The sequence below is a fragment of the Aythya ferina genome, assembly GCF_964211825.1.
Source record: "Aythya ferina genome assembly, chromosome: 3".
In the NCBI taxonomy this organism is placed as follows: domain Eukaryota; kingdom Metazoa; phylum Chordata; class Aves; order Anseriformes; family Anatidae; genus Aythya; species Aythya ferina.
This window is the reverse complement of record NC_140298.1, coordinates 23,348,638-23,374,679: the sequence shown is the minus strand read 5'-3', so window position 1 is coordinate 23,374,679 and position 26,042 is coordinate 23,348,638. Positions and strand designations below refer to the sequence as shown.

The 26,042-nt window shown below is 40.4% G+C and overlaps 1 protein-coding gene across 5 annotated transcripts; it reads right to left on the bottom strand.

The window, feature by feature from the left end:
• Positions 1–1,008: 1,008 nt before the first annotated feature.
• Positions 1,009–26,008, bottom strand: EPHX1 (epoxide hydrolase 1). 5 transcript variants are annotated; one of them, XM_084515835.1, is made up of 10 exons: positions 25,993–26,008; positions 21,342–21,496; positions 11,129–11,313; positions 9,524–9,704; positions 7,450–7,677; positions 6,679–6,808; positions 5,896–6,110; positions 3,600–3,708; positions 3,085–3,210; positions 1,009–1,520 (listed from the first exon to the last, which is right to left on the bottom strand). In XM_084515835.1, exons 3-10 carry the CDS (start codon positions 11,306–11,308, stop codon positions 1,295–1,297), a joined length of 1,395 nt encoding a protein of 464 aa, XP_084371961.1. In that variant the 5' UTR covers positions 11,309–11,313; positions 21,342–21,496; positions 25,993–26,008; the 3' UTR covers positions 1,009–1,294. The 5 variants fall into 5 exon arrangements, with proteins under 5 accessions (XP_084371961.1, XP_084371958.1, XP_084371957.1 ...); XM_084515832.1 differs by lacking the exon at positions 25,993–26,008 and adding an exon at positions 21,915–22,047 and having other exon boundaries at positions 21,271–21,496; XM_084515831.1 differs by lacking the exon at positions 25,993–26,008 and adding an exon at positions 21,915–22,047.
• Positions 26,009–26,042: the final 34 nt, after the last annotated feature.

Below are 26,042 nucleotides of genomic sequence, written 5' to 3'. Positions count from 1 at the left end.
CCAGCAGTCTGCCCTAATGATGTTCTGTCCCAGCTTATAGGTGGTTTTGAGCACTAAAATTCAAATGTGCCCAGCAGCAGTGTTGACTTGCCTTCTGCAAACAAACTGTGGGAAGGAGCAGTAACTACTACTTAACAGCTCCCATTCCACTTCATATTTTAAATTAACACTAATCTATGCAAGTGTTATTAATGGATTATATTTCCCTATGCTTGCAAGGTAGGGAAGTGTATCAGAAGTGATTAGAGAACACATCCATATTAAAATCAGTCACCTGGCTGTAGTTTTAAAATGTTTGAAGCTCAGCTGCACGTACTAGGTACTGCTGTTGGAAAAATACACTGCCTTTCAGGTTTCTTTGAGCAGTTTACCTTTCACCTGACCTCTGTAACAAATCCAACATAGAAACAAAATCACAGCTAGTCAAAAGTTTAAAGCATATGTATGTGCAAGTGTTATTCAAAGTTTTAATGCAAATTTCCTTTATTTTTATCTTTCCTTTTTTTTTTTTTAATTTTATTTTAAGAGGTGTTTACAGTAGTACCCCGTAGAAGCAGTGCAAAGCCATGGTGTCTTGAGCCTGTCCAGGGCTAGGATTTTAGTTAAGAGCACAAATTCCGTGCAGAGGCTACTTGGGCTGTAATTACGCCTACCCCCAACCCCTCCTTCTGGTCCAAGCTACAAAAGCCTGTGTGTTTCAGCTACTCAGCTAACGCTCCAGCTGCTCCTCACACATTGTTTTCCTAGGAGCCTGGTGCAGGGGAGCTGAGCTTCCTTCCAGCCAGGAAGCTGCTTAACAGCACAGGCTGGAAGAGAAAGGCAGCCAGCAGCAGCCAGCTGGTTGGTTTAATGAGCACTGTAGATCAGTGCTGATTAATTGATACACTCATTCAAGTCAGGTCTTGCTTGACTGTTCCCCATTGTATATGTGGGGAATCTCACACATACATCAACTCAACTTTTACTGCTGTTGAGAAGAAAAGCTGTTGGTAATAATTAAACCGAGTATTAGTAGTGGTAAGGTTTATTTCTCAATTTCAAAATAAGAGTAAATGGTATCAGAGAACAGGCTTTAGAAGCTTCTGCCTGGGGGAGAAAATAACCAAGCAACCTTCATGCTACATTCTTAGCGTAGCTGTGCTAAAAAAGAAAAATCCTTGGGTTTCCAAGGTTGTATCCTGTCTCAGCTATCCTGCAGTTTTCTTGCTGTCCTCTCATATCTGGTCAAGAATAAGATCTGATTACAGTAGACTTAGTAAGCAATAAGCAATTACCCTGCTTTTCCTAACTGGAATTATTCTCCTTTCTTTCTCCAAAGTTGCTCTTTCTCTACTTTCCCGACAAATTGCAGAATATCTTCAGCAAGAAGCTCAGGTTCCTCTAAAGCTGCGAAGTGGCCGCCTTTAGGCATCAAATGGAAATACACTATGTTGGTGTATTTCTTCTGGGCCCAAGCCTGGGGTGTGTGCATGACTTCATTAGGGAAGGAAGCGATGCCAGTAGGTACTTGTACTGGGAGCCTGAGAGAAAAGTGAGAACAACAATTTTATCTTTGAGACACGTAATTCAGCAAGACATGGAAAGTCCCATGAAAATGTTCCTCAACAGATAGGTGCATGTGTTAGGCAATTAAAAACTGACTTTCAAATCTTAAATTTGAGCACTAGACAATGCTTCAGTCCCTGGAAAAAAGAAAAAAAGGAAGATGGCTATAATTTTTTGCATACACTGATGTATAAGGCAGTGTTGCTAGGTATCCAGGGCATAAGAGTTAGAAGAATGGAAACTAAGAAGACAGCCCTAAGAGGCAAGTTTCCTCAAGCTACATTCAGGGCTCAAAAGTCATGTATTGAGGGGAAAGCAAACAATTTGACAAGGGCTGAAGAGAGATTTACAGTGAATATTACAACTAGAACATGTTGAGCCCGTCAGGACAACTGGAGGGTAAGCAGGGGAAGAATTTATCTTGAACCACTAGCTCTAAGGCAGGGATGGGGAAAAAGAGAGCAATAGTAGTAAATATATGCTAGCTCAAAGGAAACATTTCTTAACATGAGTATTTGTCCTCTAAAGTGTCTTCCCATAGAAGAAGGCTCTTACTTTTAAGTGGCACGAATGTACTCTGCAGAACATTTTCTATAGGAACAAGTAGAGAGAAGCAACTGGATTTGAAGGGAAAAGTATCTTAAAGTGGAACTAGCCATGCCTGTTATAAACAGCAGTATTTCCTAGGTTAAAATATCCCATACACAAAAGCTGCATTAGCAGAAGTGACAGGTTTTAAAACTTAGAACAGGGTGCTTACTCTTATGTATGTTTTTGAGACTCTTTCCTCTAGGCACGTAAAAGCTTGTTTAGCTCATCTCATGTAGGCAGAACTGGAGCAGAATACTGCCCACAGTGTAGCCACAACAGCTTCAAAAATGGAGTCAGCTTCCTGGGAGCATCATTTCACAGCTAAATAAATGCCATAGCAGTGAACTGGAGATGTGAATGCCTTTGGGCAGGTTTAAACCTTCCCCAGTACTCAACCTGACAGAGGTATATGCAACCAAGCTGTTGTCACAAGTGCCTGCACATAGGAACATCAGTCTTACCAACTTCCAAATTATGCAACATTTGTCATTATACTGAAGTTACTTCCAAAGGTAGAACTTTTTTTTTTTTTTTTCTCCAGAAATAAGCAAACCGTGTCCAGAAAAGTACCAGAACTTCATAAACAAAACTGACCAGTTGACTCAGTATCCAGGTATCTAATTTAATAACTAAATTTAATTTAATAACTGAAATCAAATCTGGAAGTAACTGTGTACGCTCTTCCCTAGCTGGATACACCGTGAAGGGGAGGTCCTCAAGCGGTACTGTTCCAGTCAGCTGTCCTTGCTGGTGGTTTGGGATTCAAACCAAGTTATTGTGTTTTCTGAGCACAGTACATCAACTGACCTGTCCTGCAGAGAAACGCTGTGACACAGCATTCCTTTTCCTCTGCATTTAAACTTGGCAGCAACCATAAGGCATAAGCAACCTATCTGCAATCATAAAATTAAGTCCCAGGCAAAAACATTTAAAGGAAAATACACTTACTTCTCATGTTTCTGTGTGCCTATTCCCTTCTGCAGATTTTCTTTGTAGAAACGCATTGAGGAGACTATGCAGCCTGACACCCAGTAGATCATGATATTGGTAAGAAGATCGTCCAGGTTAAACTTCCTGAATAAGTGAGCCCAGAGATTGCTTAGTTAGAACTAAATACTATTTTGCATTACTTTAGCAGGGACTTGACTTTGGTTTTGTTGTAAGGGAAAAAAAAAAAAAAAAAACAAGGTAGGAAAAACAATTAACTCATTAAGATTTTCACTAAGCCAGTTCTTAATCCACAAAAAATGCAGGGTCTATCTCTTTTAAGGAGATATAAAGGGGAAGGGAGCATATCAGCCTTCATGGCCTATTTGCTTATTTGCATGCTGTAGTACTGCACTGCTTGTGGTCACTACAGACTCCTTATAAGATGTGAGGCCATCAATGCAGACAGAATCTTATTTAGCTATGACTTGTGGCATAGTCACCTCATCCAAAATGGCATTAAAGGAAACGCTTACCTCTCTAGTCCTCCATCTTCCAAATTACGGAATTCCAGATCAGTCCATGTAGAAAATTTCTCCAAGATGTATGCAGCCAGTCCTACAGGAGAGTCATTCAAGCCACAACCTGAAAAGGAGGAGGAAAAATTAACTAAAATTGGGATATTCTACTGCTGACCTCAGACTGCTTTAGAAGCTGCCCACGATAATACAGGGTAAGTAACTTTACAAAGCAGTTCCAGCAAACTGTGTTTTTAAGAAAAGAAATTAGTAGAACAAGTCAGAGCCATTTATTGTTGGATCATAAACATAGTATCTGTACATCAACAAGCTCCACCTTAGCTCGCATTGTGTGTTTTCAAACTGATGTAGCAATATCACATTTCTGCTGGCTTGTGTGTGATTAGGGTCTATGTGCCAAGTAGGGTTTGCCTCTATTAATCTGGAAGTTGTCATGTATTAAATAGCATTACAGGGCCAAACCCTACATGCCCAGGTGAATTTACACCATTAACTAAGAGCAAAAACTTTTTAAGGATTATTAGAAAGTCATTAAAGAAGGGCAAGGCTTTATAAAAAGGTCCATCTTCTATATTAGCAATAGCTAACTGCCTTAATGTGGGACAAGTCTTAACATACTTTTTATAGTTGTTTTACTTGGATAGAAAAAAAAAAAAAAAAAACAACAAAACACACCTGTGCTTAGAAATTTGCTAATGTATCCTAGTGCTGTGAAATACAGGGACCATGAACTATCCCAGCTGCTCAGAAAAATCTTAGAAAAAGGTTTTCCTGAGGAACAGCAATATATTTGAAGTTCCACCCCTGCAGCCCAACTGTCCCATAAGATGCCTGACACTACAGCTAGCAAAACTTTATCACTAATTGCTCTTTAAATGTAGTTGAGTTTTAGTTATTAAACAAGTAACAGACATATCAGATGCCAAGTGTTCCAAAAGTTACAGCTAGTATGCTTTCTAGATGTGCAGAATCAGACAAGCAATAGCCTGTTCTCACGTACTTCACTTAGACGGGAACAAAGAAGAGTACATCAGTTTACGTGTAGGAAAAACTTCTATCAACCCTAACAGCACAGAATACAGGCAATGCCGAGCCTCTTCAATCAACTGAAAATGAACCCAAGTTCCATGCAAATATCCTCATAAGTATAAAATCAGATCCATGTAAACCGGTTCGATCAAAAGCCAGTTCTGAAACAATCAAGAGATTAGGATCAACCAAAAGTCAGAAATGACTTCATTGCTGAGGATAGCTCCGTGTTGAATCCTGTTCTTGCAAGGTAGAACTGTGCCACCAGAAGGCTCAGGAAGACCTTGGCAGCCTCCCAGCTACCGGCTTTCCAATCTTTTCTTAAAGCAAAAAAAAAAAGGAATTGGATACTAGCAATTTTTAGAAATCACAACTCAAAGCAAGCCAAATTATTTTAAATCCATAACACTATCATTTTGCCTACATCCTTTAAGAATGTGCCTGCTTCTGTAGCTAAGTGTATGCAAGGACATGAAGAAATAGTTTCTATAGCTGTTTTTAATAAAATCTACAGTGAGTGAATTGCTGCTGCACTAAAACAAAATATATTCAGTATTCTTGACTCAGATTTCCAATTCAGCAGCAAAAAATATTTTTAAAACAGAAATGTTTAATACTTGGATACTTAAAGTGATTAACCAATATGAGTGATTAGCTCATCTAGAAAGAAAATTCATAAGTACACGCATTTTATTTTCTTGAAAGTCTGCAAGTGATTCATAACAGTGAGTAAGAACTAAATTTGACTTTTTCAGGTATTACTTCTGCCTATTAATAAATTAGCTTGTGTGCTAAAACAGCTAAAAGCTTCTTAGTTTACATCATTTTGATCGTGATCCGTTCTCAATGGAGAAACTATCTTTTGTTGTCAGCATAGCTGCATTTGCAATAGAATTACAGTCCCCAATGACAGCCAAAGTGGAAAAGTATTAAACTATTTATGAAAATTAAGAATGTGGTCAGTGATACTTAGAGAATGCTCGGTTTTCATAATTCACCCCTTTTGCATGCAAAAGTGAGTTTAATATTATACACCCATCTATTGCCTTTTACAACTTCATACAGAAAAAGAGACTCTTTTAAAAACCTCTGACCTTCCTACTTCAATTTCTTCTATCTTTTTACTTCCATTTCCCCGAAAAACTCATTTTCTGCCTATTTTAAGCAGCGTATTTTGTTTCTGTGACATTATAGCTAAAAATTAAGTATTCTGAGCTCTAAAAACATTTTTTTTAATTGTTATTTGCTTTGTTTTTTTCTATACCAACGGTATCAGGCTTTGTAGCCTGTATGTGAGCGTAGCCAGATTCCGACAAGATCCTGTAGAGCCCCTTTTTCAAGAAGGGAAACATCCGCCTAACGTCTTCTTCCTGGAAACCGAAGAGCCCTGGAAGATAGCGGCCCAGCAGAATGGAGAGCAGGTGGGTGAATCCCATGTTCGTAACAGAGGCTAGATTTAAATGAAGACCTTTCAGATGGCTAAAAATAAAAACAGAAAAAGGCCCCACAAATTACCAAAATAAAATGTGATTCAAAGTTGTTATGTTTAGAATGTGTCAAAATGTTATAAAATGTTCACTTTAAATACTAAATGCTGTATTACATATATTATTATTGTAACAAATGTTATATTATATTTACAATGTACAACAATGGACATACTTAAATTCCAATCCACTAATTACATTATTGTTCATGACCTTAATTGTGCTTCACAGCGTGGCTTTTCACAAAAAACAAGTCAAAGTGGCAACTGCCAGGAGTCAGAGCACACACATACAGACCCTCTTTTTTTTTAAATAAATACTTATCCCATTACAGAATCCCCTGGGGTCATCACAAAACACAAAACTGTTCATCTTTTCAGAAGAAACCAAGGCATACAGTTCTGGATCACTGCTTAACATAGAGCACTGATGACAAAAACTACACAGTGCTTGTTTTTAGGACTTGCTTAGAAACAATCACGTACATAAGCAATAACTATTTAAAGAATAATACAGCTTTACATGCCGATCATGCAGCACTGTACCAAAGGGATACTCACCTGGGAGCTATCTGGGCCAGATTGGTGCAGATGAGCCAGCCCCAGTCACCACCTTGTGCGTAGAACTCACTGAATCCCAGTCTGAGCATCAATTCATAAAATACCGAAGCAGCGCTTACAGAATTAAAGCCTGCATTAAAAAAATAAAAGAATTTTAAAAACCACTATTGTGTTAATTCCAGCTGCTCTTCTGAATGTGCAGCATTTATTCTCCCTGGCATAAAACAATTCCTAAAAAAACACAAGTCCATTTTTCCTTGCCTGTCTGACAGTCTACATAGAAGCCCTTGTCACGCTGTCCAGGTAAGGCTTAGAGAACAGGCAGAAACCAGGAGAAGTCCAGCTTTCTTTACAGCCTGGTGTTCTCCCGACCCTACTAGTTCTCCATGTATTTAGCCTGCTAAGGGGTTGCTGGACTCCTCCTAAACCAGTCATACTCCAGCCGAGCCTCGTCTGAGGCACTAAGCATGGCCCAGGGAATGTGTTTCCATTTTGTCTCTGTGCCTACAGAACCTTATCTTAATGATAACTAGAAACTTTTTAATTCATGGAGTTGTAACTTCATAACTTTTTATAGTCCTTTGTAAATTATCTAGCCATTGCTCCTGAAACTAATGTCATTTGCAGTCATATCCAACTCTCTCTTTCCCCATGACACAAAGGGTCTTTGTTTCTACACTGGCAAAACAAGAGACAGAAGTTACAGAAGTAGGGGTTGCCTCATTGTAAGACTAGGCTTGTGTTAGCTCAGTTTCTTCTCATGTATCGTACCTTTTTTGTGGGGAGCTTCTGAGAAACCATAGCCAGGGATAGAAGGGCAAATGACTTCAAAAATGTGTTCATCGCTGAGACCATGGCTGGCAGGGTCAGTCAGGAGAGGAATAATTTTGTAAAACTCATAAAATGAACCGGGCCAACCATGAACCATTAATAATGGCTTTGCAGACTGGCCTTCAGGCAAACAAGGAGGCTTTACATGAACAAAGTGGATATCAATGCCTGTAAAAAAATAAAACAAGTAATTAACATGCCCAAACTTACCATGACACTGAAACTAATCACAGAACAGATTCTGAATAAATCTTTTAACATCTTCTTTGTTTTGTGGTTTGTTTTTTTTTTTTTTTTTTTTTTTTTTTTTGGTGAGCATGCAAGCACCCTGCATTTCTTTGGATCCATTTATCCAGGAACCTTAAAGTACTTTATAATGGGCAATTAAGCATCACAGCACCTAAATGAGGTCGGTATATTTCTGTTTTAAAATAAATTGGCAAATTAAGACATAGAAGTGAAGCAATCTTCAAACAGTAACACTGTGACTCACACAGCTGAAAGGCAGAAGAGACAATTACATCATTTAGACCAAGTGCCCTTATAATTGTACTGAAATATCCCTATGTGGCACCACCTAGGTTTCGGCCAGCCACAGATTTTTCTTCCTGAAAGGCATACAATTGCAACTTTAAGGCATCAAGAGACAGAGATGCCCCCCACCATAAGCAGCAGCAGTTTATTTGGGGGCATTAATCAATTTTCTTGTTTCACTCATGCCCGACTTCCCATTTGAACATATCTGGCTTCTGTTTTCAGCCATTGATCCTAATGTTACAGCAAAAGGAATTTTAAAAGCCATTAGCAAGTATTGTCTGTCTGTAAACTAGTCACACATATTAACTTTTGACAAACTAATCATGCTGAATCAAGGATTTGAGAAATACATTGCTAGAGGAGAGCTAAAGAATTCAATTTTGTGATTCTTTTCTACCTTTTTCCAAATCTTTCAGTATAATTTTTGATAAATTAAAACAGAAAAAATGTTCTTGTACCAGTCTCATCATTGGTAGGTAGAAAGGTAAAAATTGCAGTCCTGTTTCCTTTGTGATCCTTACAATATATTAGCAAGAGAGATCACACAATGTTGTACTAGGAGCTCTGGGTTAACCACTTTTCCTCAAACCTGTTCAGGGCTTTGCTTTCCAGGAAATGATAATTTGCTTTTAGTGGGGCCTGAATGTCCCATTTCTTGATGAATTTAAACACATTTTACTTGCATCAACTCCACCTCATCAGCAATCCCAGACTCTCTCAATGACTGAGATTTCCTCATCCTTTACAATTCTGTGGATTTCTGCATTCTCTTAAAAAACCTTCCAGCCATGACAGAAGCTAAGAATCTGATATTCCACATGCTCGATCTTGTCTTTTCATGGCCCATTTCCGTAATCATTCTTAACATTCAAATCTTTCTTCCTGTATCCAAACACACTGCATTGTTGACTTTTTTTTACCTTTCTTGTCTCAGATAGTACTCTGATGACCGGGCAGCACATCAACCCTAAGGGAAAGGCATTCTGCCTTCTATGAGGGCTTGAAACGGTGCAGCAGAGCACACTGGCCCTCCCAGTCAGGGATGATCTGAGCAGCCAGCCACCCAGCTGATGAGAGCTGCCAGGCTGACAGCATCACCATGACAGCAGCAGCTGGGGAACTACATGGATCAAGAGGAGGCATCTGTGGGTATTTTTGCGCGACTGCATGCAAGGCAGGGAGCATGGCTACATCTCAAGATCCAGATCTGTTGCCGAATGCCTGTGCTTGGCTCCTGTTAACACCAACTGACAACCCATCCATGCACAAGGGAATTATATCTGTCATTCCTTGTCCTAAAGGCTTCAGTTGCAATGAGGCAGCTTCTCACAACTGCTGCAGCAGTAGCAAGGATCCATGTCATGCCAGCTAGGGAGGGAAGGCCCATGCAACATGACCAAGAGCATTCTTACGGCTGTGATGCCTTGTAGACAAGATTATGTATTACTCTTTATTTCTAAGAGAAAAAGCCACGCACCTTGAATCTTAGTTTTGAATTGTGGGTACTTATTGAGAATTTCAACTTGTTTCTTCCAGTTGAACTGGTTTTTCCAATAGGAGACAACTTTCCTGAGATACACTGAGTTTGTTCCATAATGGAAGCAACTGTCCTCCAGTGGCTCAGTGAATCGAGCCTCGTCCAGCCTCCTATACAAGTCCTGCAGGGAAAAGAAAAAAAGGAAGAGACATTACAAGCACTGCATCTGCTATCTTATGCCCAACTGAAACAAGAGCAATAATGAAAATTATGTCTCCAATGATACCTGTGCCATTTGCTGATGCTCCATCAGCTGTTTCAACTCTTGTTCTCCCCCAGATGCCCTTCCTTCCTCTTCCACTTACAGATGTTCTTAATATTTCCAGTGCCTTTGTTTAGCAGCACTGGCTAACCCATTTGCCAGGCTGATAACCACAGAGGACAGCACCCAAAGCACAACAGGGAGCTGTGGAGAAGTTTGCGTATGGTACTCACCTCCACAGAACATTGTTATTTATTTTTTTTCTTTCTCTCTTTTTTTTTTTTCTCCCCAAAAGCGCCAAAGTGACTTCACAATTTAAGTCTTGTTGCCTTTCCATGGTGTGTTGCTCCCAGGGCTACCTTTAAGCCCAGCTTCACGATCAATGTATGGATCTCGCTGAGACCTTTTGCTCTACTTCCCAAACCAAGGTGCTGGGCGTCCACACCAGGAAACACTGAGGGATTTCGCAGGGCCACAAAATTGGTGAAACAACTGGAGCAAAAGTTTCCAAATCTATACTAACTTTCCAAGTGACCCTGCTACTGTGCTTCATGGTCATGGGGAATGCTGACAATACTATAAATTCAGTCCAAAATCACTCAGCAGGGAAGAAGAGCCAAAAGCCCCTTCTTATTAGAAACAGAACCACAGAATAGTTGAGGGTGAAAGACAGGTCTGCAAGTCCAGCCCTGCTCAAACCTCTAAGAGGTTTAAACTTGAACAGCATTTTCTAGTACAGTGATGATAAGGACAACTCTCACTTGCTAAGATAAGTTAGTTGTATACTCTGTCTCATGCCTCACACTGAACAGGTAGTCTCAATCTAGACAAGAAATGTCTTGTCTATACGTAGACCAGAATGTAAACTAACTTTTATTTTGGTCATTTAACTTGTACAGAAAGCATGGATTTTTAAATGAAGCTTTTAACACATCTATTCATACATGTTTTTTCCACATTCAACATCTTTTCAAAATGTTTTTGTAATTATGTCCTATCATAACTTAAATCTCCTAGTTTACTTAAGAATTTATTTAGAAAAAAAGGTTTGGCTACTGATGGATTATGTACTAATAGCTGTCATAATACAGGATTGTGTTTCACAAAAATCCGTAGGTTAGAAGTTATGTAGCTTTATGTATGCAGTATGAGAGAAAAACATATTGGAGATCAATGTCCACCAATATTACTAAGGAGAACAAAGTCCTAAAAATTCCAGAGCTGAGGAAATAGAAATCCATTACAAACAAATAATATGAGCAGTCCTATAATTACTTCTAAACAAGTAAACATTTATTTGGCCTTTTCTTACTCTGCTTTTCCCAGTACAGAGATTTGCTTACACTCAGATCTTTTTCTGTAGTTTCCACCTTAAATGGCCAAATAGTTGCATCTTCTTCAGTGTTAGGCTTTTGGCCCCTGCCCCACCACCCCTCCTTAAAGGATAATGTCTCTTCTTTCTTCCTGGAACGTAAGAAGTAGAAGATGATAGTCCCCAGAATCAGGAGTATCTCAAGCAGCATAATGCCTGTAAGAGAAGAACAGAACTCTGGTGAGACCAGTCAGATTGTTCAGAGACATGTGATGTACTTCGTAAAGGCTACAGGGGTTTACTTGCTTTTTATGATAGGATTTGATCTACGTGTTTACATGATGTTCTGTCAGTCTCAGGATATTAACACTTAACAGGATATTAACACAGTGGCCATTGATTGCTGCTAAACATCAAAAGCAGAAGGGGTAACTGTGGACATAATTCAAGTTAAAGCTTTCTCTCCCTCTCAAGGTCTAGATTTCCCACAAAATCCAAAACAGAGCATCTCTTCTGTAAGGCTCACATATCTTTCGTTACAGATTTGGAGGACGAAAATCAAGATGTGTATACAAAATAAGACGAGAGGAATATGAGGGCAGCCATCCTGCATCTTGCTCCCCAAGCAATGAAGTTCTCTCTGCTCAAGAGAATGAGTAACATTTTCAATACCTTCTCACACATTTAAGTATGAAAAATGTATGGAAAGAGGGTTGGGAAACAGTGATGTCACCTTTTTAAGGCATAACTTTAATGAATGCCATGTTTCAAACACTCATACACCGAGAAACTGATAAAACATAAAGTACTTCGAAACTTCTGTACGGCAAGCATTGTTTATGGTACTGAACAGCCTACATTCCCTCCAAAGCTGGGAGGTTTTGTTGGTTTTGCTGCTGCAGAGTAATTTGATGCTCTGAAATTGTTTGGAGTCAACACGTTGTCCAAAAAAGCAGCTCCTCTATTTACCCAGTGTGCAATAAGCCAACTCACACACACTCAGGAGAGATGCTGCTTTTATTCAGGCCTGGGCGCCCAGTGGATTTTCTGCAAATAAAGCACACCCAATGCCAGCTTCTTTGTTACATTTATACCTTGAATTCATGCATATTCTACTGATCTAATACATATTCATTCTAATCTACATGAGCCGTGTAATTGTGTGGCATCGTTCTTGGTTCCTTTCCAGGCCCTTCTGCACATGCCTTCCTCTCGTTGGGGTGTCCTTGGTGGTCTTCCCTGAAGAAGTGCCCTAACCCCTTTTATCCAAGATGGTCACACCCCACCTAAGGGCTACTTAAGGCTACTTTCTCTTGCCACCTTACCTTCGTTTCTTCCAGAAGGAGCATTTTGTTCCTGATCAAAGGGAACCTAGCTTAAATATAAAACATAACTTTTGTCCTGTACTATACAAATGGTACTTGATTATAGGGATGCTCAATTAAACACCGACAATACCTCTTCTTTTCCAAGGGAGGGTTTGTTCTGTTACAATCAGAAGGGACCAAATGTATTCCTGGATCAAAATAAAAACTGCAGCCAAAGTTACTAGGAGTTCTCGTGATTGTAACAGGATTAAAATTGACCTGTCTTTTAAGTGCCTTTATGTGGCCGGACTTGTTTTAGTCAGCTTCTTAAGTTTAATTTTCTGAAGGCTGATATGCAATAAATAAGGTGGCTGGATAAAACCATCAAAATAAGCACCCAATAAAACATTCGTAGGAAAGTCAGGCACTGAGGAAATAGGACAGCAAGCTACAAGAACTTATTGCTTACACGTACAATTGCTAGTCCTGCAAAGTGACCTGAAATTCCTTAGTCCTCAGAAACCAGAGAAAAGGGAATGACAGGGACCGGAAAAACTTGATCTTTTTATTTGTTTCAGTGGTCCTTCCACAATATCTGTCATTTGAGAAAGCACTACTTCTCCATCGTGTTCACTGGAGTACAAGACAGCAATCTCTTCCCACTTCCACCATACTTGAGGCCCAGCTTATCCCAGAATTAAAGAGCACAATTAAATTTTACTGCAGAGCAGAACTGGAGGGACTTTTAGAAACCTCAAAGCACTTTACATAGAAATAACACCTATCACAGTATGTAACAGACAGGATTTCTATTACTAAATCTTCACAGAGAACAGCAATTTCCCTGAAATCACAGCACAACTCTGGTCATGTCTAGACTACAAAGGTTTGCCAGCATAGGTATGTAAACACCGCAGAAGGGGGAAAAAAAAAGTCAAATATTTGGCCAACTTCAGTGTATTTACAAAGACCTACCACAAAGAGCTACAGCAAAAGAAGAGAGCTTCTTTCAGTGCCAGCCACTCTGGCAGGATGGCTGAGGTACCTAGAAATCAGAGGACTCCTTCTCATGGCACACGCCACTTCAGCGTTGCCCGATAAACGTTCAGCTTTATTACTTGCTGCACAACAAGCCAACCACACGCTAGGTCGAGATGCCGTTTATTTCAGAATCGCTTCAGTGTGGGTACCAGACAGTTTCCCACAAGGCTGGGACACACAAGGATTTCCCACACCACCCTTTTATACTATCCTTTATCAACACCTTTCCCGTTTGCACAACCCCCTAGCCTCTGACTGGTGACAGAGTTAGCACACTGAAGCACTCTGTGCATCTGCAGAGAGGAAGGGGCCCTTCTTGGGCTGGGGTCTCCCACCCCAGGGGTGTGATCTTTACTATTATGAGCACAGCTCACGTTAGAGTACTCCTCTTCTTTGTTTCTCAGCCAACTACTCACGTTAATTTGATTGGTGACGTATTCAAGGGCAAGGTCAGAACGTTTCCCTCAAGAACATCAACACGGTGGTCTTCCTGACGAGCAGTTCCTCAATTAATCACCCTTCAGACATCTCCAAGGCCTGGGTCATCTTGCCCTTCCCTCAAAGCACATATTTTCTCTCACTCAGAGTTAACTGTACACCGGTATCATCAGCACCATAGCTTCTACCAACAGATGACAGCGGTGCAGCACCTAATGCAGAACTGCTTTGCCCAGGAACAAAATCCCATCCCATTTTCTAGCTAGCAACTTCTGTGTCCTAAGTCACTGGAGTACCCCAGCCATGAAAATATTTCTTCCCCATCTGCTCTCAATGAGACTAGGGAAATCAGATCTTTCGCAGCAGAACACGTGGGAAGGATTCTGTGTAAATGTGCACATTTTGCATTCACCCAGGTATGTGCAAGCAAACAACTCACTGCATGAGAAGATACTTATTTCTGTGATTAATTCCAGATGCAGTGCCGGATGAGTTTGCTGACAGTCCAGTGGTAAGTGCCAAAAACAGTTTCAGGTCTCACAACAACTCCATCTCCTGTTGCAGAGAACTGGGGTCAATGACAATCAGTTTGCACGGGATGTTTCGATTTGGAAGAAGCCACCTCTGATGCTGGTTGGACTCCTTTTGGTAATAGAGATCCCAAGTTGCTCTCTGTGTTCAATCTCTCAGTTCACTCGGAAATGCCTGTAAAATTTCTAGTTACAAAGAACACAGGGGCCTAGAATTCCAACTATGCTGTGGTTTTTTCTCAGGACATTGCAGGAGGAGAAAAGGGCAAAGTGCATCAGCAGAATTTTACCTTGAACTACTTCATAGCACACTCACAGGGATTGTTTTGCTAGCGGTGAGTTACCGTACCACCGCGCGCTGGTACCAGCCTCTCCAGCCTGTGCTGAGGAGACCGCTCAGAGCAAACACATTCCATGATAGCCCGAGTTTGCTGCTTGAGCTAATTCTCTACAACTTCCGTGTGGTGTTTGAACAGCATAAAGCAGCCTCGCGAGGCAGCTGCACCAGAACTGCCTGCCCTAATCGTGATTGAGAACTGCTATGAGATGGAAGCTATCAGCCCCTTACACTTGTTCCATGGTACAGCAATACAGCACCACAAATGTGGAAGGATAAACAGGTACAAGTTTTTATACCTGCAGTTTTCAGAGATGTAACCAAAGGGCTGTTGTATTTATTCTCTAAAATCTCATGATTCAACCACGGTGGCATGTTGACCTTAGAAGGAAGTATCTCCTTTCAACCCACGGTCAAGAACTTGGACTCCAAGACTCTGCTGTTCCCCAGGGTGGATATTGCTTGTAGATAGCATTTAAATACCTTAGACCTCGGTAGCATTTAACTACTTTCTTTTCTAAAGAGCCCAAGGAATAATGATTTTGTTCTGCTACTTTAAAAACATGTTTTAAAAGGAAAATGCTGAAATGTGAGGGATCCCAATAAGTCATCCCAAAATCAGATACCCTTGAAGAAAGGTATCTTGCTGTTCATAAGAAAACCTCAAAACTGACTGTATCTTACTGCTCTACGTTGATGGCACTTTTTCAGCTTTTTATTTTATTTTTTTCTCCACTTCCCTCTGTTACATTAACAGCAGTCCAAATAGCTCCACGGGAACAGAGCAGTCATTAACATCAAAGCCATGTCCTGTCTCGTGCCCTATCTTCATCAGGATCCAGTAACAGATGTTCTAGACAACAGTGCTATTTATTTTTTAGAGCAGTCATCTATGAAATATCCCAGTGGTAAAATTCCCCATCTTATGCTACGAGTACTTGTTCGTCTTTGCCTTTCAGCAGCAGAATCCATGGGAAATACATTACTGGAGAAATAAGGAAATGAAAGACTTTCCACTTAACCTTTGGAAATCTCGTGCACTCAAAAACTCAAGCACTGTGCAACTCAGCTGCTATGGCTTGAACAACTCTAAGTGGTGATACGAAACCATATCAGTGCAGAGCAGGTGAAGCAAAAGCTCTACAGAGACCACACTGCTTTCACACATATGCCAGAAATTATCATGATCAATGTTAACAACATTTTCTCGCTAAGGTTGGTTTACTAGCAGATTACAAAGTAGCTGAGAGCACTCAGCACACCCCAATGCTGTCAGATACGAGGTTTATTATCCTGATACAGGTTAATTATCCTGCAAGAGAAATAACTCAATTTAAAAATGTTTCAGTTTATTTTTGTTCTGTTACATAATCCCCCACCCCGTCAGGTTTTTACTGAAAATGCACCCTTCTGTCAGAGCATCGTTGTTTACAGATAGATCTATTTGCCTGGAGAGCAGCAATTCCAGGTGAGTCTTCCCAACAGATGTGACAGGCAGAACAACCCACTGAAGGGCTTCACAAACCCACAGCAGCTGTAACAGGGTCCCTTAGCACAGGCAGCCTAAAATAGGCTAAGACAAGGCACAGTTCAGAGGTTTCACCCTCAATCTGGTGTCCTACCATCTCTGGGCATCACATTTTTGTCATTTTATGACACCAGAAACAAACAGAAAACCACAAAGTGAAGGTATTTGCATAAGAAAAGCCTCCTGTTTATGTAGTTTATGGAACATTGTGACAAGCTTCAAAATAGCCTAGCAATGCAGGAATTGCTTTGCATAGAACTGATAGTATCTCCCAGGTGAGTATAAAATGGTGCATTAACAATGTATTAAAATAAAAAGGTAGGCACTGAATTAAATACAGCATCCTACACAGGAAAGCAAATCAAAGACAGGAAACCCAAATCCAAGGGAGTTTCTGACTTGCCTCGATAAGAAATTTAACATTCACATTTTTTATTGTCACAGGGAGGTGGCACACTACGCTATCTCCAACACAGCAGGAAGAGATGCTATCATCCTGTTCTACGATCTTTTTCTAGGTTGCTCGCCATCAGGAGTCAGCTGGCACAGCAGTCCCTGGTGCATTCTTTTCCCGGAGGAGGATGTGAGTACCTGACACAACGTTCCCACCTATTCTCCAATACTATGATAGTCCAGCAATATTCTCTCTTCAGTGCCACACTGAAATCTGGTAAGAACTGAGACCCAAGCCTAGCTAGCATAAAGGAAAAGTATTAGAGGATTAAGTTCACCAATTCACCACACCCAGAGAAGGCATATTTAATTAACCCCTGGCTGGCCAAAGTTCATCTCACAATCATAATTTAAAATATTGTGTGCCACATTTTTAAGAGGAAGATGCTTTACACGAATGCATATTTAAGCATCATTACTTGTTCTTTCAAATCCGTGCCCAGCTTTCTTTAAAAAAGATGTTACATGCTGGTTAAAAACGTGTCTTGTAATCTCAGTTTTTCTTACTTTGTTTTTATGATATTTGAACAGACCCCCACTTCCTTCAAAGAGTCAAAAAAAAAAAACAATAAACAAACCCTGCAAGCTGCATAAAGACACAGCGACAGCATCTGCACTAGGCTCTCTGTGACTCGTGTTACTGTGATCAAATGGCTGGACGGTGGGCATGATTTAGGGGAAAAGAGATCTGCTTCTTTGCATCTGCAATAATTTCTTGTTTAGGACTCTATAAACTGAAAAGCTGCTAAAGGATTCTTAAATCAGCATCGTTCAGTTACAATAATTACGGGCAAAAAGAACTGTTTAAACTTTCATAATAACATTTGATAGCTACAACATTAAGGTTATCTAATGCAAAGACTTTATCCTGTCAAGCCTTTACCCTCTTTAATGATCTTCAAATTCCAACAAGAAAAAAAAATATTTGCAAAGAAGTGGCAGAAGCCTGGCACACAACTTAGGGGTGAATGCCTCTGAAAGCTGGGTCTACTAGAGACAACTCTCCCAAATCACAAGCCACAGTTAAAAAAGTAAGTATGACATGCCAGTAACAAGTTTTTAAAACAGTTCACAGCCACTATCCAGCCAACTAAATTCCACAGTCCAATGAAATAGACTCCAAAGAACATCTTGAGCTTTACTTCCACATTTGCTTTGAAATGTTGAATTTGAAAACAATTTCTGATGTCTAAAAAGAAATTATGAATTGGACATTTTCCTATTTTGTCTTCTACCAGTTTCTAGCAATAACAAGTGTAAGCTCCTCTTTCTGTGCCAATGTCAGTATTTTACAGAGGGGAATGGAAAAATGTGGACGTGAACCAAAAAAGTTTGACATTACAAGTAAGAAAATGAGATTGAGGTAATTGTTCCTCAGACCTTAAGGTAAATTTAGGCTCTACCTTTAGGTTCACCAAATTGTCTAGCACTAAACAGTAAGATGTTGCCTTCCTCCCTGGCGACAGCATTACTGCCAATGTTTTGCTTGGTCTGATCTCTAGATAAGACTCAGATTCATCCTGTCCTGGCTGGCAGTTTGGCAATGATGTTTACAGGGGGATTTTCTGTTAGACTAATTCTCTTCAGATTCTTTGGTGAAATCACAGAGATCTTAGCTAGCAGCTTCACATGCTATTTGAGTTAACACTGTTAGAAAACTGTTATTAAAACCTTTAATTATTAACATTCGCAGAATTGGCATGTACATGGTGCCTTGCAGAGGAAAGAGTGCAGACAGTATCAAGTCCTGTACTCCAAATGCATAAGAACAAAGTACATGATAATCCTTCAGTTAAAATAAGGTGTAGAGATGGTAATAATGAATACTATAAACATATAAATATAATAATGACTAACAGAAACACTAAAGACAGTGAGATGAGGTGTCACACAGTAAGTTTAAATTAAGATCACAACTCCAAGCAGTAAGTGCAGCATGAAGGAAAATGTGTATCAGAGTTTTTAAAAATTGTATTTTTCTTAAATAACTGTGATTATGCAAACAGGAAGAGACAGAAACTTTTTATCTCTCTATAAAGACTTCATTCTCACAGAGAAAAGGGACTTTAGATGATGAGAAAAGGAGCGGAACAGATGGTAGTCATCATTTTCTGTCAAATACTGCGACACCAAAAGGATGTGCCAGTGTAAACATGTAACAAGAACAATTCTTGCTACTCCTTCTCTGTCTTAATAACAACTAAATATTTAATTTCTCTTTAGATTGAAGGGCTTCATTTAGAAACGTACTACCTGTACCCACCAGATTAGAGCAATTAACACTCAAGATGAAGCAGCCAAGAGAACTAGGTCCTTCAATCAAATTATGATTCATAATACTTAGTCACTTCACCTGATAGAAAGATCTTGTCTATCTGTTAGACAGTGGAGTACATCCACGGTACAGATGTAGTGGCCAGAGAGGCTGAACAAACTGATAAAGCAATAATTAAGTATCTTTAAGGCAGAGACAAAAAGAAAGTAAAATATCTACTGCTGGGTGCAAGAAAAAGGAGAACTGCTTGAGCTGGAGAGAGAGTAAAAAAAAAAAAAAGTTTGTTCAGCCTTTACTAGTGGGCTACAACTAATCACTTCCAATAGATGTACCAAACAAGATGTTGAGATGTTGGAGGAATGCTGGAGAACAGCTCACTTTTCAGAGAAGAAACACAGAACATAGCTCCTGTTCTTTACCCCAGTAGGATCCCTCCACAAACATGAGCACAGCTCATTTCCTCATTCTGACGAACATATTAGAACAGGGCATCACACTACTCAAAACAGGAACTAATGAAGCATGGCTAGCACAATTCCCACAAAAATATTCTCAGGCTTACAAATCAGAACGCACTCAATCAATAATACTGTACTCGAATATAAATAGAAGCTGATAATGCCACTCTAAAAACCAAAAAAGCAAACAAACAAAAGCAAAAACAAAACCACAGAACATAAAATCCAGAGTACATATCTTTATGTTACTTAGCCATCCTGCTATGTGTGGAACGTGGCCAAGAGATTAAAGCAAATGCCATTTTAGAAGTAGATCTTTGTTCCGTTTGCACATACAATGATGCTTTTAATTAAAAATAATGTGTTCAGAGGAAGAATCTGGGAATTTTTCAGTAGTCGCTCTCAGAAGGGGAAAAAAGTATTTTCAGCCTTAATTACAAAGCAGACCAAAACTCTTCAGAGAGAAAGATGCTCTATTTTCCAAGTCACTTTTCTTTAGGGACTTAAGCAGTAATTAGAGCTCTGTTTGCCACATTTGGAACTTGCACATTAAAGAAGACTGCCCTTATTCTGGGATCACGTGTTGTGTGAACAAAGTATTCTTGCAGGCTCAGCAAAGCAATGCACACTACCACAAAGGTTCCTCTGCTTGTCTGGAATTTGAATACAGCAACTATAATGCGAGAAATGAGCACAGGAATATACACAATAATCAATTCATTTTGCCTACAGCAATAAGCTATACTTCATCTTCCATCATGCTTTGCTACTTCTCCACCTACAAATTACCTGACAAACTGTCACTGAAGAAACAAGATTTTCTGGGAGTATTACCATTCAAAAGTTATTATCCCAAACCTTCTCATTCATGTGTTGTAATTAATTAGAACAAATTTGGCCATGCATATGCTATTAAGAAGTCTGAACTTATTTCACAGTGCTTACCATAATAAAGCAGTGTGGTTCTATGTCTAAAAATATTGAATATGTCTGAAAGTTTTGCTGAAATCCTGCACATACAGGCTGAAAACATGGTTTTACCATATATAATGACTACATGAAAGAAGTATCAAGGGTATCAAGATTATTAAAAAATGTTTTTAAAACACCTGATAATCCAAAACCTATCTTAAACAATTCATAGAGACAAACAGCTAAAAAAGTTACTACTAACTGTGCTCTATTTTGAACGAGTTATTTCAACATCACAACTGCCTACATTTACCAACAAAACAAAACAAAAGAACACCCAACTAATAGAATCTAGGAGAAGTAATGAACAAGCAGAGTTTATGTAAATGTCTACCTACAACTTTTTATATATGAATTCAGATGGGAAAAGATGTCGAATGAACAGTCATAAGCCTGACAGCGTGCCAGATCCTTCTCCACAAAGACTTCAGTTCTGACAATGACCTAATCCTTGTCTTTGGACAACTTCAACCGTGGATTGATTTTCTCTAAGCTGCCTAATTGCTTTTGGTGCCGCTCTTCCATTGATTTTCAAACCGCATGAGCAATTTGTGCACTCAAGTCTCAGTCTTAGCTTACTTCAGAAAGGAGCACTATCCATTTCAGATGAGAAGCGTGACATCTCAGAAGAACAATGTCAATCAAAACATTAACCTTACATTTCTGGACGTATATGTACATTTCAGACAGTGGCTTTTAGGATCAATCCTATCTTACAGGTTCATCTACAGCAACCAGGTAAATTTCCTTATTTTAGCTATAGCCATGCTATGAAAGTAAGGGGAAACTGCCTACTTCAACAGGATTGGAAAAGCGGAAAGTTAAGCAACGCACTTGATTAGGAATGGTTTTATCTGCAGGGCAAAGTCAAAACTCCAAGTGAATTGTGACAAGACGAGCCAAACCTCAGGACTGTGAGCGTGTCACTTGCTTTTCCTGCAGATCGCTCAGCTGGGCAACGAAACGCAGCTGTTGGGTTTTGCAGGTTGTCTTCTCATCCCTCGGGCGCCTCTTCAGCAGCAGAACTACGTGCCTGGGACTCGGTCAGAGAGGTTTCAAGCTGGGACATAAAAAAGAAAAAAAAGAGTTCAGTTTATGGGGGGCCTTAAATGGGACAAACAGGGCTGGCGGCACAGAGCTGCTTGGGATGGTGGCTCCCACTCCGATGGAGAAGCGCAGGAGGGACTTCCCCTTCCCGGATCCAGCCCCGAGACCTGCCCCCAGCCCGCTGCCGTTCTTTACCCTCCAGTAATGACCGCGGCCGGTCCCACCGGCAGGCAGAAGGGCACCCGCCGGTGTTTAGGGGGGGCAGCCCGCTGCCCAGCGCGACCCAGCCCCGGGGCAGGGCACCCGAACATCGCCTCAGGCTCCCGGCCGGGTTCGGGGCGCCGCGGGAGGCCGCTCCCTCAGCCCCAGCCGCTCCCTCAGCGCCTCTCCTCAGCCCGGGGCCGCTGCCCGCACCCCCCCGGCCCCGTTACCTGCCGCGGCCGGAGCCGGCACCGGGCTCGCCCTGAGGCTCCCCCCGGAGCGAGGCGGCCGGGGCCGGGAGCTGGAGCCCTGCCGCGGGGGCGGGCAGCGCCGGGGCCCTCCCCGGCCGCAGCGGGGCTGGAGGAGGAACAGCCCTGTGACCCCTGGCGGGGCTGCCTCGCTCCCTCACGGCTTTCAGCCTCTTCTGCCCAACCATCCCGGTCTGCTCGGAGTCGTCCCTTGTCCCAGAGAGCATTTAGTGGCGCTTTTCTGCTCTTTCGCCATGAACAGCGATAGTAACCCGCTGTTAAAAAAAGTAACCCAAATTCCAAAAGTAACCCGCTGTTAAAGCGGGTTACTTTTGGAATTTAAAGCAATCTGTGGCTGGTCTCTTCTGAATGTTAAGGCTTGTCTGGATCGTTTTCTTTATGTATACCAAACACGCTGGCCTCGAGTTCTGCCCTTTCCAGGGCATCTATCCTCACCAACAGCTCCATGCTTCTTCCCTTGAGATGCCAAGCGCAAATTCCTTAACTATTAGTTTTTCTGCACTTTTCTGCACACCGTGCTTCTGGATGATGAGCAGGACTCTCAGACCCTGTGGCCATAGCAGTAGTAAACAGCAACAAGCAAATAAGTTCCCTCAGTCACACAGAGGGCAGAGGAAGGTTACACCAGGTCAGCTCTTCACCTGCTTTCCTCTTAACTGGAACTGTTTGGGCCGTTTTCTGTGAAATCTGTACAACTTCCACAGACTATCAAAGGAAAATGGAGATGCATATATCACTAAAACCAAACTCCCCAGTCCAGCATTCCTTAAAATTATTTTTGCTTTAGACACTACAGCTGAGGCAGAGGAGCATTATAATCACCTTTAAAGAGCTGCTGTTTGTTAACAGCAAACAAAAATTAGGGGAAGGGTATGGCCATGGTAGAAGCTTACAGGACCAGTAGTGGGAGTGAAACTGCAAAGAGCTTTGACTAAGGAAGATATAAACACAGAGAAACTGGAAACTGTGCATGTGGTTATAGAACAGCTTTTATCTTACAATATACAGAACTATGTTTTAAAAGACATTAATGAGAATTTACTACAGATAATTGCTAATATCTAAACACCATGAGTTGCAGACTGGGAGACAGTCATCTGCCAAATGAAATAATGTAAAATAGTATGCAATTTACATTACAGGAAAGTAGATTAATTGCTATAATCTAGGTAGATATGCCAGAACAGGGTTTGAGCTGAAGAAATTTCTCATTTGCTAGAGCCTAAGTGCTCTATTTAATACCCAGAAAAATATTTTCTTTTACTGAATAAGGAGCTTGGTCATGCAGTTTATTATTAATGTCTGACACCTACATATGTAGTCTTCACAAGTGTGACAATGCAGAATCTCCCTCTACTGAGAGAGAAAAAATCTGCTATGAAATCCACAAGCAGAAGGAAGTAAACGTGTAACATTCCTCTTACAAAGAGAAGTCACCATGGTCAACTAAAAAGAGAAAATCAGATGAATACGTCTTAAAGATCTAAAGAGAAAGAAGTTTAAAATAAATGGAAAAGAAGAAAGGAATGAAGAGTCAGAAAATAAGGAAGCTTAATACAGAAGTCAAAAGAATGAAGAAGGAAAACACGTTTCTCTGATTATGAAATCAAAATGGCCCACTTTCACCATCACTGAAATCATATCCAGTAGGTGTTGCAGTGTTTGCAAGTGTTTCTATGAGTGGCCATCTGAATATGTTCTGCAAGCACCTTAAGAATTTACTGGTTTGGAGCTATTGCATGTTGGCCAGTTGCTATTGCAGTCATATATGCCTTTCAACATGCTGATCCCTCTTAACACCACCCACCATTACAAGAATTACAGCAGTTTTATAAAACTGTGAAATACTCCTAACTGTGTGTTCAGTTCTGGTTACTCTGTTTGAGAGGCCACCAGGGAGCTGTAGCCTTTAGAGAGAGAAAATCATCTACAATCTTTGGTTCTACACTGTTGAGTACCATCCAGATGAACAAGAAGAATACTGAAATAAATTCAGGCATAGCCAGTTTTTTAGGTAAATATTGCACAGCATGTACATCATAGAGCATTTAATGGGACAGGCATAAGGTTTTTACAAACAAATTAAGGAAATCACAAAATGCAAGTTATTTAGGCTCTCTAAGCCGTCCTAACTGGTGGCTTTTCACTCCCTTTGTTCTCAGCCCTTCAAGGAGCTCCCACATCCTGTCTTTTACCACCTCAAGCACTCATCTAACCTTCTGTGAAGCCATCTCAGCACACAAATCAGGGACAATGCCAAACCCAGCAGGTCTCCAGACCATTAAATATTCTGAAGCATTGGTAAACTGAAATGGTTCAGCTAAGGCTGTGAGGCACACTAGAGCCAGTGTGATGGAGGTGCCAGGAATCAGCAGCCAGCAGTTCTTATGACCTAGCCAGGTATGGAATCCCCATCTTTGCACATTTATTAGGTGAACATGGAATATTGCTGCAGTGGTTAGGAAGCTATTTGAAAAATAGCTCTCTGAAACACGTTGAAAGCATGGTTGGTTATTAGCATATTTAAAAACAGTCATGTTAAGTGGTCCTGCATGACCACCACACAGATTTTTCCATGGGTGTAAGCCCTGGTGAATCTTTCTTATTTCTTTGGCTACTGCCCTCAACTACCCGGTAGCAGTGCCATAGAAAATTTGTTACAAAACAAAGCAAACTTCCAACAATCAGACACTAACTGAAAGGTCAGCTTCTCCCTTGACTCCAAATTTAAAAGGTATCTTTTATGGCAATTTAAAGACATTGACTTTCACATTCACCAGTCTGAAGCATTAGTTCAGCTGCTGACTCCCTAAAGGAACAGATGTCCTTGGGAGTTAGCAGCTTTAAGACATGCTCAGAATTTGCCAGTGTTCATTTGTCAGTGCCCTGAGACAAGCCTTTAATCTTTTAGCCACACAATAACTATATTGTAGATGGAGATATACATGTATATATATGCATCAGCAACCTGCTTAAAATATATCTATAGTCCTTTTATGAAGATATCACTTCTAGACAAAAAATGAACCCAATGTGCTAATACAACTTCAAAGGAAACAAAACAAATAAAAAACCTCTCCCTGACCTCTCAGTATGATTAACGGTTTAAGTTCTAACAGAACGACTAAATCACCACAAAAAGGGGACAGACGAATGTGAGTATACAATCAAAATTTGCTACAAAAACAAATAAAAATATCCATAACAGTGGTCTTGATTTAAATAGAAAACACTATTTCATAAAAGCCATCATTACAGTAGTAGAGAAACAGTGTACTCTTTTTTTTATAATATCAAAGTGTCCAAAAACTAGGAACTGTCTTGATGTGGGGTACTAGTGGGTTGAGCATAAGGCTTTTGCTAGAAGCCTGGCCATTTTTTCAAATATGAGCACTCAGGCATGCCACTAATTACCAAAGAATGACCAAAAATAATTATATTCTCAGTTATGGGACTCCAGGAACAGACAGCAGTAACTAATTTAGGCACATCATAAGAAATAAACACATATATTCACCAGTTCAACCATGATCATCATAGCGCCTGCACTAACATGAAGGCAATTAACTCTGCTGTCACATTGTGACCGTGTTTTTATTGGGTCAGTCCTCAAGACTTTCGTTTTACATGGTCCAGTTTAAGCCCACATTCTCCTGACAGCCTTTAGTGTTACAAGACATTTGCAGGGGCTAATGAGAAACTATGTTTTGTATTCTGCTGAGTAACTATTCTGCTCCTAAAACACCATAGTATCGTTCTCATCTCAAAAACACCTCTACAGACTAAAAAGCCCATCTGACTTCCATGCATGGTAACTCAAAAGAGATAATTCAGCCCCATATAAAGCTAGGGAGCTTTATCTGGAAGTCAGTGTGAGGAGTCTACTAACTGTAAAAGTAGCAACAGATGAAAGGTATGTTTTTATGTCATCTCCAGCAACAAAGACAATTCAACTCTTGCCTGTATTTAAATATCAGTCTTTGAGCTTTCAAGGCCTGTGTAAAAGATAAACATCTTTATAAACAAACAGTTGCAGTACCTTGAGTCATGCAGCATCCACCTTTAAAATGGTATCAAGTTTTCAGAATA

Bases quoted from the DNA above. Each gene is read 5' to 3' on its own strand.
- EPHX1 (XM_084515835.1), bottom strand. From the start codon at position 11,308: ATGCTGCTTGAGATACTCCTGATTCTGGGGACTATCATCTTCTACTTC. The intron at 7,678-9,523 runs GTGCGTGGCTTT...ATTTTTTTACAG, and splicing joins ATTCAAAACTAAGATTCAAG to GCATTGATATCCACTTTGTT. The intron at 1,521-3,084 runs GTAAGTGTATTT...CTTTTCTCTCAG, and splicing joins GGCACACAGAAACATGAGAA to GCTCCCAGTACAAGTACCTA.